Below are 19,736 nucleotides of genomic sequence, written 5' to 3'. Positions count from 1 at the left end.
AAAAGAAAAGAAAAGAAAAGAAAAGAAAAGAAAAGAAAAGAAAAGAAAAGAAGAGAAGAGAAAAGAAAAAGTTAAATTAAATTAAACTAAAAATGAAAGAAAAGCACTTTTTATAGAAATCATGACAATGCTGACATTAGCTCTGAACTCCTATCCACTAATTTGCACCAGCAACACCTATAGCCTGATTAGCATTATTAAAGAATGTGCTGAGATATATTTTTATGAGACTGATGTAAATTTGTCAACAATAAAACTTTACTTGTCCAAAGGTCCAAGAGTTAATAACTTCAAATACTTGAAACACACTATTATCCTGGAAGTTAAAACAAAAACAAAACACAAAGGTTTTTGAGCAGCTAAAGCCATTATGGCAAAGTTGATACCTGAAAGCCCAAAACATTTTACTTTCACCAAATATTGTTGCTTTTACATGTAGTTGTAACAGTTCTGGTTATTTCCTCCTCTGTACTAATGGAATATCAAGAAGCAGAGAGAAGCCCAAGTACAATGAAAGTAGTTTGAAAGATAAAAGTGAGAGTCACAACCTGGCACCCAATGGGAGTTGGGGTGGTCATTTAGTATAGAATTTAGCAAATCTCTCTGATTTTATAACCCCTGGGGGCCACTATACCAGTCCTTTTCTGAATGGGAAATACCTTTTACTGTTGTGATTCACCACACGCGGAGAGGCATAGGCACATGCACATACATTATTATTGAAACAAAAGTTTCGCAAAACAACATTTAACTTTAGAAGGTGCTTACCCATAAGAAGGCAAGACACTCTGATATTTTCCATTCCATTTCATCAAAAGATTATGGTTACAACACACTAAATAACAGCATACCACAAATGGATTATAATGTTCAATTTAAAAAACACAGTATTCCATATTGCATTAAAAACATCATACCACTATAAATAATCATAATCATGAGTTTTAACTAAATTTTATTCAGAGAAATATTCCATAGACAGAATCTAATAAGTAGGTTTTCAGAAATTTACCCTGAATAAGCAACATTTTCAGAATAGGTGTATTTTGATCCAGCAAAATTGTCTGTCCTTTTGTAATAACAACTAGAGACCCTTCCTCGGGGGGAGGATTTCCTCCCCATGAGAAGTTGGACGACCAGGTATCGACATACAGGAAGTCAGCATCATCCTGTAATAAAATACGAGAAGCTTTTAAATACAGATGTTTTATCAGAATGGTTCATTCAATTTCTCAAATAAGAAGGAACCTAAACCAGGAAACATTTTCATTAGTAACAAAGTATAATCTACCTGATTTTTTTTATTTTTTATTTTTATTTATTTAAAAAAATTTTTTTTTTAACGTTTATTTATTTTTGAGACAGAGAGAGACAGAGCATGAACGGGGTGGGGAGGGTCAGAGAGAGAGGGAGACACAGAATCTGAAACAGGCTCCAGGCTCTGAGAGGTCAGCACAGAGCCTGACGCGGGGCTTGAACTCACGGACCGCGAGATCATGACCTGAGCCGAAGTCGGACGCTTAACCGACTGAGCCACCCAGGCGCCCCTACCTGATTTTTTTTTAAGTTTTAAGTGTTTATTTATTTTTGTGAGAGAGACAGAGACAGAGTGCAAGCAGGGGAGGGGCAGAGAGAGGAGACACAGAATGTGAAGCAGGCTCCAGGCTCTGAGCTGTCAGCACAGAGCCCAATGCGGGGCTTAAACTAACAGACTGTGAGATCATGAGCTGAAGTCAGACACTTAACTGACTGAACCACTCAAGTGCCCCAAGTTTAATCTACTTTAAATATGTCACAGCTGTCTGTTGGTTTATTTCACAATAATTATAAAGTGAAAAATCAATTACCAATTAGCCTACAATCCAGAATAAGTAAAAACCTGAAATCATAAAATATTAATAACAAGCAACAAAAACATGTTACTTTAAATTTAGCATAGTTACATTTCAGTTATTTTTTGGAGACATTAACAGAGTAAAAAGTCCATTAACAATTATGTCATCTCCCATAATGTTTTCTATTTCTCCTTTCTCTTCTACTTTTCTATTACTGTCATTAGTACTATACTCAACAGCACCTTTACCAGTTTGGCCATGCCATTGCTCCTGATGTTGAGGTTAACTGGAGCCCACCCTGAAGGGGTGTGGGCATTTGTCACACAGATGATATACGTCTTGTTGGAATACTCAACATCACATTTGGCTTCAGCTATGGTGATGTGAACATCCTGCATATTTTCACTGTAAAGAAAAAAGGGGACAAACAAAACATTGACTTTCTTCCCTCAAATTTCTAGGTAACATTTTCAAACCCTATTAATGATACGCACTACTGCAAAAATAATGATCTTACTCTATGATCCATCAAAGTGCAGACTGACACTTTTTTCAATAGCAAGTCTTCAAACTATGTGTTAAGAAAAAAGTAAACAGAGATTAAGAAGACAGGACATAAAGCTGTACAAATTAGCAGGCATTCCAGTGCTGGGAGAAAAATTGCCTGGGTTCAATTTATTGAAAGAATCCATGTTGGTCTCTAAAGAGCCTCTTTTGGTAGAGACTTTCAGGGATCCTTTTGTTTATGTGATATTTGCACTAAATTCAAAGACTTCAGAATTAAATATCCATGTAAAAATTCAAGTCCAAGGTCTTGAGAAATTAAGTAATTGAAAAATTAAAATTGCCTTCTATGATTTAAATGATCTGTGGTTTTGAAGTCAGCCTTACCCACTTGAAGAATAATGACAGTGCAGTATATAAATTTGAGCCAAATAATGAATATGTTTAGGAAGAAGGAATCCGGCCACTTACAATGAAATGGACATGATATATGAAGACATGTTTCATCAACTCAGTGAAGCAGATCATGGTTGGTGATGAGATAGTGGGGGAAACATAACAAGATGTGATTTATACTTGGGGTCTGACTAGGATTTAGGGCAAGTTATTTAACCTAATTTCAGTCTCCTAGCCATAAAATGGGATAAAAATATCTAAGATAGTAAGGCAGGAAGTTTCTGTGGGGTAGGAAGGTGCCTGACATGGAGTAAGTAGTTGATAAATGTTGGCTATTAGTACTAGGATGTGCCTCAAGCATGACTTCTGAGCAGATGGGTACACATTACGTGAGTATTTTAAGCACTGTCCTTGCATAGGAGAAAGGAAGAGTGATGCCTTGAGCTTATACACACCGATGTATGTGTGTGAAGACAGTACCTGAAGCCTGATCCCGTGATCATAAGTCTGGTGCCCCCTGCTGTACTGCCTCTCTTGGGAGATAGTTCCGTGATGAGTGGAGTCAGTGACATGGCATACGTAAAAGGGGTCGTGGACTGTGACAAATCCTTCCCGTTGACCACACTCACTTCACAGGCTTGCTCAGGTCCTCTGCCTATGAGAAGAGGATTGAACTGAGGACAGTTCTGCCATCAGGCCCTTATTCATTTCCAAAACTCCCATTTTCAATAACATCTTCCTTTTCCTGTAATCACTTCCAATATACACAGGCTATTTTTCAATTAATAAGGATCTCTAGCAATAGCCAAAAAATCTCAAAATTCATGCATGTAGTCAAAGAGAAAACCCCTTAGACCCTTTCCTGGAGACTCTTACTGTAGATGATGCTATAAACCTCCCTGTGGTTTCCAGCGCTAGAGGATGCGACACCACAAATCAGAGCAGGAAGGGAGGGAGAACTGGTAAGACACACAGGCTGAGAGCAGCAAGGACTGGCAGCTGGAAGTGAGCTAAGAGACAGAAAGAACACAGACACCTGGTACGAAAATGTACAAAGAAGCAGAGCTGGCATCAAGACAGCCCCAAAAACCTCGACAAATCTTGACAGCACTGTTGCATTAAAAAAAAATCAGCATATAAACTGATGTTGAAATGATAAATAAGCTCATTCATAAAAGTGTTATATTTTCTTCAATATTCTTTGTTTAAGAAGTCAGGGGTGCCTGGGTGGCTCAGTTGGTTAAGCGTCCAACTTCGGCTCAGGTCATGATCTCATGTTTCGTGGGTTCGAGCCCCATGTCTGTCTCTGTGCTGACAGCTCAGAGCCTGGAGCCTGCTTTGGATTCTGTGTCTCCCTCTCTCTTTGCCCCTCCCCCACTTGGACTCTGTCTGATTCTGTCTCCCTCTCTCTCTCGAAAATAAACATTTTTTAAAAAGTCAGAGAAGAAGTAAAAATGTTTATAAAGACTTCCTCAAATTTTGTTAAATTTTTTTAAATGTGTATAAACCATATTTTTTATTCACCTAGAGCATTCCTTTTGTTTCATCTTAAATTTCACTGGATAATTAAAATGTGTTGTGTACTTAAAATACCAGATGTTTAAACTTCACAATAATATGATAACCCAAGAATTAGGGTTAATAATATCTCCACTTAATAGATGCATGAACTGAAATAGAGTTCAGTTACTTAACTGAGGTGACACAGTAAGTGGAAAGATGAAATTCAGGGGCTCCTGGGAGCCCGGGCTCTTAACCACCAAATAAAAATAAATAAGAGTAATAATAATAACAACAGCAAATCACATCTCATGTCTCAGATATCATTCCATCCACTTTACATACATTAACTTATTAAACCTTACAATAATAAAGTAGGAAAATGTGATTATTCTCAGTTTACAGATGAGGAAACTGAAGCACAGAGTAGTTGAATAACCTGCCCAAAGACACAGCTTGGGTTTGAATCTCGGCAATGCATTATCATGGTTTACACTCATAACCATACTATCTTATCTTTAACAGAAATCTAACAGTTCAATAGGAATTAAAAATGTGTTCTCCATTAGGCATGCTCAGTTTACCTGATAAACTGAAAAACCACAATTTATTATAAACAATTTAATCTAGCCCAAAGGTCATGAGTCTTGAAAGACATATAAACCTAGAAAACAAAGTTCTACAGAAGTTGTTTAAAATGAGGACAGTCAGAGGCGCCTGGGTGGCTCAGTTGGTTGAGCGTCCAACTTCGGCTCAGGTCATGATCTCACAGTTTGTGAGTTCGAGCCCCACGTCGGGCTCTGTGCTGACAGCTCGGAGCCTGGAGTCTGCTTCGAATTCTGTGTCTCCTTCTCTCTCTCTGTCCCTTCCCCACTCATGCTCTGTCTTTGTCTCTCAAAAATGAATAAACGTTAAAAAAAATTTAAAAAGAAATTTTTTTAATGAGGACAATCATAAAGGTGATTCAATTGCCTCCAAATCTTAGAAGAAGAAATTTAGACTTTGATTTCTTTAACATTAACCATTTCTCAGAGACTGCCACTCTTTTTTCTGACTACTTACCATTATTACGTGGAGTTTTACATAATAGTGTTGTGCAATCGGATTTAAGCCTGTCAACTGCACATTCTGAGCCACACACTAATATAGTTGAGGTCTGTGGATTAAACCCAGTGCCTGTCACAGTCATGGTCTGACCACCACCAAAGCTCCCTAATAAAGAAAAATAAAAGGGAAAAACACAGCTAATGAAATGAAAACCTCCTCTGTGTACATATTTCAAAACATGAAATGGAAGTAAATTATAATAAATGAAATGATTCTTAGAACTGAAATTATATAGTATATATTATATTAATGCAACAGAATTCCTTTTGATGGTATTAATTTAAAACCTTTACTGAGTAAACATTACATCCTGTCATTTATTTCAACTACTTCTAGGAACTAAAATTTTATTTACCAGAGATGTCAAAAGGAATTTCAGAGTAGTCAAAACATAAATGCAAAATTACTATTTAATTAAGAGTACATTGATTATACTTTCTTTAACCACTAAAATAATTTTCAAATTGAAAAAAATATTTATGTATTCATAATTATAGGTCAGTGATGTCTAAATATGATTTTATAAAATTATGTTAACACTAAGAGAAATATAGGCAGTAAATGAATATTTTGAGGTGATTCATTGATACATGCACATGCTTATTTGATGGATAAACCAAACTATCTTCAATGTGTTATAGGAACTACAAATCTTAGCAGTGTTTAAAGAATAATTTTTTTACTGAAGTGTTTACTGAAGATTAAGTGTTTACTGAAACAATATAAAATATTTGTAGGTTCCTACACATTCATGGCTACCTTGGCTTGGATGAATATTCTGAATAGTAAGTGGGTACTCAAATACAACTGTGGACACAGCAAAGCCTTTTGTCTTATGATGCATCATGACAGGATAGGTGCCACCAGCATGATCTCCAATGATGCACTGCAATACACTATCATTGACCACGGTTACATTGCACTGGATGTTGTTTATCATCACGGAAATTTCCAAGATATCAATACCAAAATTAGATCCAGTGATTTGAATTTGGGTTCCTGGTGGACCTTTAAAAAAAAAAAAAGAAAACAATATATCCAGTACTTATCTATGCATTGAAAGATATACTTAATTACTTCTATAAACAAAATAATATCCAGTATTTTAAAGCTTAAAAAAATATTAACAAAATACAAAGTTTGGCTATACCATATATTATAATCTATAGTATATTTACTATAAATTATCTCAACATTCATTATTTTCCAGCACATTGTTATTCTGCTATTGTTAATGTTAATTCAGGCTACTGCAGAAGAGGGGAAAAGAGAAGAAAAAGATTCAGAATTAAGAAGTATGAATGTCTGGGGCACCTGGGTGGCTCAGTGGGTTAAGTGTCTGACTCTTGATTTCGGCTTAGGCCATGATCTTGTGCTTCATGGATTCAAGAACCACGTCAGGCTTTGCACTGACAGTGTGGAACCTGCTTGGAATTCTCTCTCTCTCCCTTTCTCTCTGTCCCTCCCCTGATCATGCTTTCTCTCTCTCTCTCTCTCTCTCTCTCTCTCTCTCTCTTTCTCTCTCTCAAAATAAAAAAAAAAGTATGAATGTCTGAGCAAGGGTGGTGAGCTGGAGTATATTTTATGAATGAGGATTAGAATTTTTTATTTTTAGTACTTTCCTGATATTGGCAACTCTTTTGAGGATGGATTATTTTTCTTAATTTAAATATTTTCAATATATATACTTGATAAACAAATTATGATAGGTAAGACAGTAAATACAGAAACAAGGAATTAATTTTAAGAATTATAGATGAATGTTGATGCCTTGAATAAATGCACATAGAACAAAGTACTTCAATCCTTCTTCCTTTTCACAAATATGCATTAAGGGCATTAAACACATGGAATTTTTCATAGTTCATCCAAGTGAATGCCTTCATATTTAAAGAATAAGTGAATAGATATTAACCAACATAACTTGTTACACATAGAGTCATCAAATAGTAGGCTGATTTTAATTCAAGTAGTAATGGTAAAAATGGCCATATAACTGACCATAGTAAAGACCACTGACATTTAAATGGTCATTTTAAAGACCACAGAAATTAATAAGATCTTTCATGTTAGGAATAGTTTTAAGATACAAGCGAAAAAAATGATTTTTTAGTCTTAAATTTTTAATTTTGTCTAGCATTTTCACCTATCAAATGGAAGTGTTGTTCTAAGTTTGATCTATTGCCTATCTCTTTGGTAAATAAAGCAGCTCAGTTCTCACTTGTCTGCAAGTTCCATAACTTCAAATACATTGCTTGAAAGAGACATTCAGGGGTGTCTGGGTGGCTCAGTATGTTAAGAGTCTGACTCTTGATTTTGACTCAGGTCATGATCTCAAGGTTCCAAGAGTTTGAGCCCTGTGCTGCTTGGGATTCTCTCTCTCCCTCTCTCTCTGCCTCTCTCCTTCTCTCTCTCTCTCTCTCTCTCAAAATCAATAAATAAACTTTATTTTTAATTTTTTAATTTTTATTTTATGTTTTATTTATTTTTGAGAGAGCACAACTGGGGGAGGGGCAGAGAGAGAGAGAGAGAGACAGAGGATTCAAAGCAGGCTGTGCACTGACCACAGAGAGTCTGATGCAGAGCTTCAATTCATGAACCATGAGATCATGACCTGAGCCAAAGTCAGACTCAACCCACTGAGCCCCGCAGGTGTCCCTAAATAAACCTTTTTTTTTTTTTTTTTTTTTAAAGAAGGATACATTCAGGCAAAAAGATGGAACAGAAATGGCTCACAGAAATACAAACACATGCCAATATCCAATTCATCATTTGCAATGATTACAAATACATGGGGAAATGCATGTTATTGCTATATTAATGTTCGCTTTAAAAAAAATTCCTAAATGAGAAAACTTAATGTATCAAAGAAAATTTCACTAGCAAACTTCTTGAAGGGAGAGAATACATCTTACCCAAACCTGGCACATTTTCTGGTAATACAAACTTAAAAAGATTATTTTTAAATAGCCTTTTAAAAGGGTAACATTTAGGGGTGCCTGGACGGCTCAGTCAGTTGAGCGTCCAACTTCGGCTCAGGTCATGATCTCGCGGTTTGTGAGTTTGAGCCCTGCGTCGCGCTCTGTGCTGACAACCCAGAGCCTGGAGCCTGCTTCAGATTCTGTGTCTCCCTCTCTCTCTGCCCCTCCACTGTTCACGCTCTGTCTCTGTCTCTCAAAAATAAATAAAGGTAAAAAAAAAATTTTTAAGGCTAACATTTAATTATTTTCTTATTAAAGTTGCCATTCTAAGTTACAGTTTATGAATGAATTTATTTAACCTTATCAGGTAGGTACTTGCATGTATAAGAAAACTAATATTTAAAAAAAAATTGTCCGAAGTTGTATTACTATAAATTAGAAGAACCAAGATTTGAACCTAGGCATCAAGGCCATGTTCTCACCTTTACACTATAGCTGCCTCTCCAGAATTCATTATGTAGATGATAAGCATTCCAACACCTTGAAGATTATCAGAAACAGCATAGAATAATGACAAAAAAAATTAAGAAGACATCTCAATCTATTCTTAGCTTAGAAAAATGAGTTATGCTAAATCATTATGCAAATCTTATTTCATAATATTTTTCCATCTGAATGGGCCAATTACCTTCTTAAAAAGAACTCTGTTGAGTTAATAAGTTAGTATTCAATTGTACCTTCATGGAAACAAGATACATAGAAAAAGTCTCAATGTTTAGTAAGATCACCTACCCCTGAATTTTAACAGTTGTTTCCTGTGCCATACCAGCATTAATGACATCAATTATCAATTCAACTCATAGATACCCATCTATTTCTTCCTCATTTTGAAATTCGGTCATGTTAATGGGGATTTTGTTTCAAAATAGAAGTTGGAATTTGACTAAAAATTTCATCATAAGAATGTGCAAAAAATAATCACAAAATGGAAACTACACAGAACTCAAATCCCATGTATTAATTGAGTTAAGTGGATTGTCTAAGAACACATCTTAATAATCACAGATAAACATTATTCCATTTCTACACTAGTAAATATTACTGATAATATCATATCAAGACAATAAAAGGAAGGCATTGGAGTACCTGTCCTTGGATCAATTTCTCTGAGAAGCGGAGTATCCTCCAAGGTGTATGTAAATGACAGAGGTGGATAAGCAACTGTATTAACGGAGATCTTCACATCGACCCTCCCAACCATCCCTGCCGGGGTGCTGCAGGACACTTCACTGGAGTTGACAGAAATAATTTCACAAGGTTCATCCCCAACAGTGACTGTGGTGTTGCCTGGATAGAAGCCATTTCCTGTGATCGCCAAAGGAGTTCCACCAGCAATGCTTCCAGAAGTGGGTGTGACAGATGCAACTGCTGGGCTGCTAACAGTAAGGTTCCCCAGAGCCACACCTTTACTTCCCACCACAACACTAAGAGGATGAAGTCCAGCTGGGAGAGGACTCACCAGCACGGTGATGTTATTGTCATTAACATCTATTGCTCTGACCTGTTGGTTTCCAATGAAAACAGCAATGTCTTCCAAGGCAGTGCCAAAACCGTCTCCTTCAATAAGAACTTCTCCAGGTCCTTTGATGGAGTTTGGGAGGATTCTCGTTATGAAAGCAGTGATACTTTCTGAGTATGAAAAGCTGCAGTTCCCCTGACACTGGGCAGGCACTCCATGTATTAGAAGATCCACTTTCACCAGCTGTTGGGGAGCGGGAGATGTTTCACACTCAATGGCTGTGTAATTTACAGACAGAACTTTACATGGCAAATGACCCATAAAGACTTCTGCACCTGCAGAAGAAACCGCAAATCCAGAGCCTTTTATGGTCACTCTGGTCATTCCGCTAGTTGATCCTGCATTTGGCAGCACCATGTCGATGTTTGGCAAAAGTACAAAACGCCCATCAGATTCACTGGACAGCGTGTTGAGAGCAGTGCCCAGGTTGTAGACAGTTAATGTGACAATTTCCCTGATGCCAACGTCCATTGAGTTTTGAGGGTCGATATGACAAATAATGGAATTATCACTACTTTCTTCTACAATACAGGGGTAGCTACCAATCGTAACCTGAAAGTAAGATGAATATGGAAACAAGTCAATACATTACTCTGGAGTGAACTTAAATTTTATATTAACAGCAACTGAATTTTAAAAATTTAATCATGTGCAAACTTTTTTCCTCATAAAACTGATTTAGGGGGCTGATTAAAGCATCTCTCGGATCAATCTTAAAACTATGACCATACATGAATGGTCATAGCTACATTATTCATAATAGCCAAAAAGGTGAAAACAATCTAAATGCCCATAAATGATAAATGGATAAATACAATGTGTATACTATATAATGGGATATTATTCAGCCATAAAAAGGAATGAAGCACTGATAAACATAGTATATAACATTGAAGAACCTTGAAAACATTACACTAAGTGAATAAAGCTGGTCACAAATGACCACATTATTATTTATACATTCTACTTTATTATTATTATCATTCTATTATTTATACATTATTCAATTATTTATAAGAAAGGTCGAGAATAGGGAAATTCATAAAGACAGAAAATAAATAATGGTTGTTTGGGGCTAGAAGGGTTGGAGAGGTTGGGGATAATGTCTAAGGGTTAAGGTAAAATGTTCTAAAATTGAGTGTGGGGATGGATACACAATTCTGTGAATATACTAAAAGCTATTGAATTATGCACTTTCAATGGGTGAATTGTATGGTATATGAATTATATTGCAATAAAGCTGTTAGGAATTATGTTATGAGGTTATGGATGAAACATTTTCCTTTTACTGAGTACACAGTAGTAAAAAGGAGATCATTATATTCTCACCTTATTAGCACATGTGAGATTACTGAAGCCACATCCAGTAATTGTTATCAATTCATGTAGTGTTCCAGCAGATGGACTAATGTTGCTTATAGATGGTGAAAAACAACTTGAAAGCTCAAAGACCAATCTATCTGAATTTTTAACCCCAGTATTGTTCAGGCCACACTGGGGTTCTGTTGCTAGGCAGTCTGTCCCAGAGCTTCCCAAGTGCAAACTCACAGGTCCTTTAGATAAAAAGAACTACCCGTAAGTCATGTATAAATATTCTAAAACAAGAACCATTCTCAGAATGCATTACTCTTTATTTTAATGGTAGTGGCTTATATTCCATTAAAACTTTTTCTTTTCTTTTGTTTTAATGATAAGACGGGCTCAGGCAATACAAAGTTAAAATAAAGACCTGGACAAAGATGGTGCAGTAAAGAGAGAAACGTGAATATAAAAATAATTTCCTGGGGCGCCTGGGTGGCGCAGTCGGTTAAGCGTCCGACTTCAGCCAGGTCACGATCTCGCGGTCCGTGAGTTCGAGCCCCGCGTCAGGCTCTGGGCTGATGGCTCGGAGCCTGGAGCCTGTTTCCCATTCTGTGTCTCCCTCTCTCTCTGCCCCTACCTCATTCATGCTCTGTCTCTCTCTGTCCCCAAAATAAATAAATGTTGAAAAAAAAATTAAAAAAAAAAACAAAAAAAAAAACAAAAAAAATAAAAATAATTTCCTTTTCAATGTTTCTAAAGCCAGATTCTATAGGGAAAATAAAACAATAACATCATTTCACATCTTAATATATTTTGGGGCACATACAGAGGGTCAGAACCTTATTTTTTATTTAAGTTTATTTATTTTGAGAGAGAAAGTGTGAGTGGGGGTGGGTGGCAGAGAGGCAGAGAGAGAGAGAAAAGAGAGAGAGAGGGAACCCAAGAAGACTCTGCACTATCAGCACGGAGCCTGACATGGAGCTGGAACCACAAACTATTAGATCATGACCTGAGCCGAAATCAAGAGTTGGATGCTTAACCGACTGAGGCACTCAGGTGGCCCATTTTTTTTTTTTTTTATTAGAGAGAGAGAGAGAGAAAGAGAGAGCATGACTGGGGCAGACGGACAGAGGGAGGGAGACAGAGAGAGAGAGAGAGAGAGAGAGAAAGAGAGAGAGTGAATCTCAAGCAGGCTCCATACTCAGTGTGAAACCCAATGCAGGGCTGGAGACTTTGACTCTGGGATCATGACATGAGCCAACACTCAACCAACTGAGCCATCCAGGTGCCCTCAGAGTGTCAGAACTTCTTCACACTACATCTCATTTGAGGCACACAAGGATTCTGGGAGAATGGTAGGACTACATTAACATGGGCCTCATTTTATAGAACAAATTCCAGTCTTAGAACAGTCCAGATTTATTCAAGGTCGTGTGGTTGGTCAGAGACAGAAGCAGTGTTAGACCTAGTCATCAGCCTCCTCCTCCAGAAAGGTCACATACACCCTCGGTCACTGGAGTAACAGAGTTTCCATCTTTAACCCTCTTACCTGGAGCGTATGTAGCTTCAGTGCTACCCACAAACAGGTGCAGGGGAATGTGCCTGGTTTCAGCTGGTAAAACATTAATGACTCCTTGGAGAAAAATAGAGCGAGACTCATCAACATACCCACTGCTATAATAATGGATTCCAGGTGAAGTAAATTGGTAAGAAAATGAACCTGCCATAAAATAAGATTGTATGTAATAAATATAAGCAATTAATGCATCCTCAAAAAGAAATTTCAAATGATCATTCAAACACACATGCAGATGACAGGTTTATTATTTTTCATGCGCATGACATTTCAACAGGAAGTAGTAAAAAAAATGATTCACTGGTTATAAAAACACCATCTTGTATAATGAAATTACATTCCAGGAAGACAAGAGCCAGCATTAATTTTTCTAGAAAACCACATTAAGTATGGCATAACTTACCAAATTTTAAAGAAAAACTCAACATACAGTGAAAAATAAACAATACTTTGTGTTCATGAGCAAAAGTTCAAAGTGATTATATATATATAACAGTACACTTTACACTGAGTTGTTCTAGGAGAAATACTGATTTTAAAGCTGATTCCAATCAACAGAAGTTTGTTACTTGCTACCAGTTTGGTGTGATTAAAACATACTCCAGTTTTCTTTGTATTTTGCTTATCGCAATACTTTTTCAATTGGTTGGTTATTCCAGAATGAAGAAAGACATTTCTGATATCAGAAATCATCTCTGATATACAAAATACATTGCTTACATTCACTTATAATAGGTTTATAAATTTTTAATATTTTTACTATAGCAATACAATGTCAAATAAATCATTTGTGTATTTATACATATTATTTATACAAAAGTATTTTAAATATAAACAATATCCTTTTATTATATCTAGGAAAAAGAAACATAACACAAAATTCAACAAAGTGGAAACATACCTGATGCAGATTTTTCTCTTCCATTCATAAATCCTTTGCCATCATAAATTACACTTCCAGGACTGGATACAGAGAAAACCCTGTATCCTATTCCCCTGAGAAATGGATGTGTTTGCCAATGCCATGTCACTGTGTCTCCCACAGATACATTTAAGACTGATGGTGACCAGGCATAACCTAATCCATGTACTAGGAGCAAGAATTGAAACACATTTTTAAAGAAAAAAGGAAAAGGAGTAAAAATTCTCAATAATTATCTTTGCAAATATTGCATTTTTGTACAGCTACTAGCAAAAAACTCTTTTAGGCTAACATCCTAAATTTTTTATGTGCATAATTTAAACATGTAACAAAAATAAACAGAAATAATGGAAAGTATGATCATGAGAAGCTAAGGAAAAAAATAAGCCACTCACCTCCAAAACTGATGATCAATAAACAGTTTGAAAAAAATCAGAAAGTCAATAACAAGTTGTTCAGAAATGTCACATGGAATATTTTTTTAAAGCTACGGTCAATTTTTTATTAAAAATTTTTTTTTCCAACGTTTATTTATTTTTGGGACAGAGAGAGACAGAGCATGAACGGGGGAGGGGCAGAGAGAGAGGGAGACACAGAATCGGAAACAGGCTCCAGGCTCCAGAGCCATCAGCCCAGAGCCTGACGTGGGGCTCGAACTCACGGACCGCGAGATCGTGACCTGGCTGAAGTCGGACGTTTAACCGACTGCGCCACCCAGGCGCCCCTATGGTCAATTTTTTAAACATAATTTTCTCAGGCATAGAGGCATGTGAAAATCTATATAACGTCAATTTGAATATTTAGTTAGGGACCTATGACCAATAACAAACAACAGACACTCAGTAGGTTTGGGACTGCAATAAAATCGAATGGTGATTCCTCATCTTGGCAATTGTAGTCTAGCGTTTTATTTTTATTTTTTTTTTTCAACGGTTTTATTTATTTTTGGGACAGAGAGAGACAGAGCATGAACGGGGGAGGGGCAGAGAGAGAGGGAGACACAGAATGGGAAACAGGCTCCAGGCTCTGAGCCATCAGCCCAGAGCCTGACGCGGGGCTCGAACTCACGGACCGCGAGATCGTGACCTGGCTGAAGTCGGACGCTTAACCGACTGCGCCACCCAGGCGCCCCTATGGTCAATTTTTTAAACATAATTTTCTCAGGCATAGAGGCATGTGAAAATCTATATAACGTCATTTTGAATATTTAGTTAGGGACCTATGACCAATAACAAACAACAGACACTCAGTAGGTTTGGGACTGCAATAAAATCGAATGGTGATTCCTCATCTTGGCAATTGTAGTCTAACGTTTTATTTTTATTTTTTTTTCCAACGGTTTTATTTATTTTTGGGACAGAGAGAGACAGAGCATGAACGGGGGAGGGGCAGAGAGAGAGGGAGACACAGAATGGGAAACAGGCTCCAGGCTCTGAGCCATCAGCCCAGAGCCTGACGCGGGGCTCGAACTCACGGACCGCGAGATCGTGACCTGGCTGAAGTCGACGCTTAACTGACTGCGCCACCCAGGCGCCCCTGTAGTCTAGCGTTTTAGACTCAAGTCTACCACTGGCTCATTCTATATGTAGCCCCCTATGTCAAAGAGATAAAGTATAGACAAATTACTGACCAATTATAGAAAGAAATAGCAATATTTATTCTCTGAATACTTTGAAGTATTAAATAAATGAAAATAAAATCAATATCAGGGTAAAGTGCTTCCATTATTTACAATATACAAATGTTGGCTGATACCTGAATCTTCTCCACTGTTGGTAATCCTAAATGTATTCCCTGTTGAATGAAGAATACATTTTATGACATTTTCTGATGATGAAATCACACTGCAATGGAAGGACCCTAGAAAGAAAAAAGATGGGGGAAATTTTTTCTCAAATATTTTTTGTAAAATATAGAAATGAAGTATAAGTAGTAAACAGTAAAGGCGCCACAAAAACTCCACATTATGTAGCAGGATCTCTGATATTTTTCTGATAGTTATCATGTTTGTGTACTGATTGTTTTTACAACAGAGACCTTAGCTTTTTAAAGTGTTTTATATGCATCAAATGTAAATTATTTATTAAAATTAAAAAAGTTACTCAATTTCTCTTTACTACCTTAACCACACTTAACTTTTTATACACTAATAGAAAAATAACGTTTCCATGATTGAACAGTATTTGTGTAATAACTCAGCACCTATAAGCACATCCTTTACAGTGAGAAAAAGGGATAACGCTCTTTGGTGAGGATGAAACTCTTACCTAAGAGCACAGTGTTCTCAGTCGGTATTGTGCTGAACCCCACGCCCATAATAGTGACTTCAGTTCCACCATATAAAGAGCCTCTCTGTGGAAACATGGTGGTCACTTCCAAAATATACTGTATAGAAGCATTTAACTTATCTCTGCAAAAGAAAAATTGGTAGATGTTTCAGTGACTTTTCCATGGCGTCCTGTTGCTAAGCTCTTATTAGAATATGACTCATTTCAAAGGAGGAAGAAGTCGAATATTTAATTAGACATTACTTTTTCAAACTAGATAATCTGATAATTATCATGGCTTTAATTTGGTTGGATGATTTGTATGTATGTGTGTATATGTATAATAATAAATCATATAACATATATATATATAATCATAATGTATATAATAATAGTTTTTCCCTAACAATGAAAATTAGTTTTCTGAAAATCCCATGGCAGAATAATTTCAGATGGAGGAACTTAAAATATTGTGAAATAAATATGGTTATGAGAACTGAGGTCACAAGAAATATATGATATCCTTTAAAATATTTTACATATTCATTACAGTAAAACATAAAGGCAGCACTCATGATCTGTAAGAGTATAGAAATGAAATTCCATACATTTCATTTAAGAAATAGGGCTCCTGAGTGGTTCAATTGGTTAAGCATTGACTTTGGCTCAGGTCATGATCTCACCATTCGTGGGTTTGAGCCCTATGTCAGGCTCTGAGCTGTCAGCACAGTGCCTGCTTCATATTCTGTCTCCTCTCTCTCTGCCCCTCTCCTGCTCATGCTCTCTCTCTCTCAAAAATTAAACATATAAAAAATTTTTAAAAAAGAAATAAAAGTTGTATGCAACTAATTTGAATTTATTATTCTATATATGTTGGAAACTTGTCATGATCTCCCTTCCCACTATTTCAATAAGAGTTTTAAATTTGTTTTGCGTTGTTACAGACGATGTGTCTCCGAGGAGGTCATGCTGTTCTGACCTGATACATAGAAGTAGACTCCTACATCCTAGCTCTCACCATAAGTAAAATGAGTCTTTGTATTAACTTTTATTTCACTTCCTCTATACAACTGAATTGCTATTTATTTCTTTATTTTTATTTTTTTATTTGAGGAAGAGGTGGGGGGAGAGGCGCAAAGGGCAAGAGAAAGAATCTTAAGCAGGTCCATGCCCAGTGCAGAGGCCAACACGGGGCTCAATCCCGCGACCCTGGGATCATGACTTGAGCTGAAATCAAGAGTGGGATGCTCAACCCACTGAGCCATCCAGGTGCCCCTGGATTGGTATTTCTTAAACTGCCAGTGAAACACCCAGCTTTGTATGCTATCAATTCTATTCATTATCTCCATCACGCCAAAAGCACAAACCAGCTGCCCTGTTAATCAAAGGGGGGGATGTAGTTCTGGGGTTCGTTCGTGGTTGCTCTTGCTCATCTTCCTTCACCTCAAGATTCTGCTGCGATAATCTCGCCTCCTATTCTGACTTCAGCTTTACCTGCTTTTTTCTTAATTCCTAAATTTTAGTTTTCTCTTTTTCTAAGTATTTAAACCAGTACTTTCCTTAGGCCAGCACTGAAATTTTACTTCAAAATTTTAACAAACAGCTTCCAGGAAGAAAATAGTGAGAAGTTACCTACAGGAAAAAGCTGGAGAAAGATTCTCTCCATCCTCTCCTTCAGATGGCCAGCTCCTACCCATTTCTTGGCTTAATTGTCACCTTCTAGAGAATGCTTTCCTGTCCCTCAGGAAAAGTCAGTGCTCTCTACTATATGCTCTTACAGACCTGCAAGCTCTTATTCATAGCCTCTTTCATACTTATAATTAACTTATTGATGTAATGTGTTTGAAATCTGCCTCCCCAACAAAATTGTGGGTATTATTAATGGCAGAGGACATGTCCCTCTTATTCTGCACTGTGAATTCAGCACTGAACAAGTAACTAACTGCTTGGTAAGTATTTCCAGAATGAATGAAAATATGTGATATATACACAGATCTGGTTCTACAGAGAATCCTACAACATAATCTGAATCGTTCTCAAAACTAAGCACGTATTGCACTTTATATTTTCAGAATCTTTTGCAAAAGGAGATACAGATGGGTGAAGAAAGCAACTGCAAATATTAGAAGATGAATGGCTACTTCTTTTCTTATCCCAAAGCTGTTAGCCCCATGTGTCCCACAACCCCATGAGTTTATGGTCATTACTATACCTTGTTGATGCAAAACCCCAGTTTCTGACTTCTACATAGATACCATGTTTTCCAGGAGACAACTTGGGCAAAAGACATCTAATATCTGTGAAATTCCAGTGAAAAATCTGGCAGGGTCTTCCTCCAACATACACCTCCACGTTTTGTGCGAGTTCATTGCCAAAGTTATAACCCTTAACTGTTAAATTAACTTCTCCTATTATTTTAAAAGAGAATAGAAGTTTTAGAAGAAGATTCCACTTATTATGTGGCATAAACTTTGCATATTAAGTAAGTGAACTCATTTCTTATCTTTCATCAGATTTAGGAAATCCTAATGCTTGCAGAGGCAAAAGAAAAATCAGTGCAAGAATTGATATCTGCCATATGGAGATAAAATTCATATCTAATTGTTTCACAGAGGAAAAAAAAGATGGCAAAGTACTTTCCAAAAAACTTAATATTTTTCTCCTTATCACACATGTTCAAAGTGAAATAATAAATAGACTAATAGAACTTGTGGCTGGTTTTGCTTTAAGAAAGAACTGGGTGGCCCAGTTGGTTGGTTAAGTGTCCGACTTCAGCTGAGGTCATGATCTTGCAGTTCCTGAGTTCGAGCCCTGCATTGGGCTCTTTGCTGTCAGCACAGAGTCTTCTTTGGATCCTCTGTATCCCCCTCTCTCTACCCCACCGCCATGTGTGCTTGATTTCCCTCTCTCTCTCTCAAAAACAAATAAACAATAAAAAAAATTGCAGGAGAAACTATACTTCAAAAACCTTTCTAGAAATAGTTTACATTTATATATGTGATGTATATGTATGTGTGATGACGTATGTATATATATCTTACAAACATGCATCTTACATATACATATATATCTTTCATGCACATGTCAAATGACTGATCTCATTAAAATTTTCCTTACCTAGTATTGTTCGTACTTTTGGACTAAAATCAGTTATAACCGGGGTCTGCAAACAGTTATAACTATAAGCATCCTTTGCTGAGGCTTGAAATCCATTGGTAATAACTGAAATATCAACTGTACCCTCAGTTCTCTGAAATAAGAAGAAAAAAATTAGAAAATATTCAATGTTGAGATGAAGAAATCTGATGGCTAAAAACAACTAGAACCATTCAAAATAAACTGCTGAAGATGTTTTGTTTCAAAGTTGTGAATCAGAATCAATTTTCAGATATTTAGAAAGCTGTGGTGTCAAATGCAGGCTATGTGTTTTAATGTTTTATTTTTTTTTTTATGTTTATTTATTTTTGGGATAGAGAGAGACAGAGCATGAACGGGGGAGGGGCAGAGAGAGAGGGAGACACAGAATGGGAAACAGGCTCCAGGCTCTGAGCCATCAGCCCAGAGCCTGACGCGGGGCTCGAACTCAGGGACCGCGAGATCGTGACCCGGCTGAAGTCGGACGCTTAACCGACTGCGCCACCCAGGCGCCCCTTAATGTTTTAGATAAAGGTACATGATGTACTGGTTTTGAGGGAGGTTATGACCAACTTAAATGTATCTATATTACTGGATTCCTAAGGGCTCTGCAATATAGTTAGGATGCTCTGGACAAGTGACTCTTTTAAATTAATAAAGCATAAGATACTAAAAGTTTTGACATTTTGCTC

At 36.8% G+C, this 19,736-nt stretch overlaps 1 protein-coding gene across 2 annotated transcripts in view; it reads right to left on the bottom strand.

The window, feature by feature from the left end:
* The window catches only part of PKHD1L1 (PKHD1 like 1), a 162,011-nt gene that overhangs the window by 79,750 nt on the left and 62,525 nt on the right, over positions 1-19,736 (bottom strand). The window contains exons 31-43 of one of the 2 annotated variants that reach the window (XM_040494266.1): positions 19,027-19,159; positions 18,122-18,317; positions 15,910-16,052; positions 15,398-15,502; positions 13,622-13,810; positions 12,694-12,864; positions 11,172-11,395; positions 9,410-10,394; positions 6,102-6,350; positions 5,298-5,447; positions 3,216-3,390; positions 2,078-2,240; positions 1,013-1,169 (exon numbers count right to left, since the gene is read on the bottom strand). In XM_040494266.1, coding sequence (XP_040350200.1) covers positions 1,013-1,169; positions 2,078-2,240; positions 3,216-3,390; positions 5,298-5,447; positions 6,102-6,350; positions 9,410-10,394; positions 11,172-11,395; positions 12,694-12,864; positions 13,622-13,810; positions 15,398-15,502; positions 15,910-16,052; positions 18,122-18,317; positions 19,027-19,159 — 3,040 coding nt within the window. The remainder of the gene's footprint in view (positions 1-1,012; positions 1,170-2,077; positions 2,241-3,215; positions 3,391-5,297; positions 5,448-6,101; positions 6,351-9,409; positions 10,395-11,171; positions 11,396-12,693; positions 12,865-13,621; positions 13,811-15,397; positions 15,503-15,909; positions 16,053-18,121; positions 18,318-19,026; positions 19,160-19,736) is intronic. The other variant, XM_040494267.1, reaches the window with a different exon arrangement.

This window comes from Herpailurus yagouaroundi, unplaced genomic scaffold (genome assembly GCF_014898765.1).
Source record: "Herpailurus yagouaroundi ecotype Mexico unplaced genomic scaffold, PumYag 186, whole genome shotgun sequence".
Classification (NCBI taxonomy): domain Eukaryota; kingdom Metazoa; phylum Chordata; class Mammalia; order Carnivora; family Felidae; genus Herpailurus; species Herpailurus yagouaroundi.
This window is presented reverse-complemented; position numbering and strand designations above follow the sequence as displayed.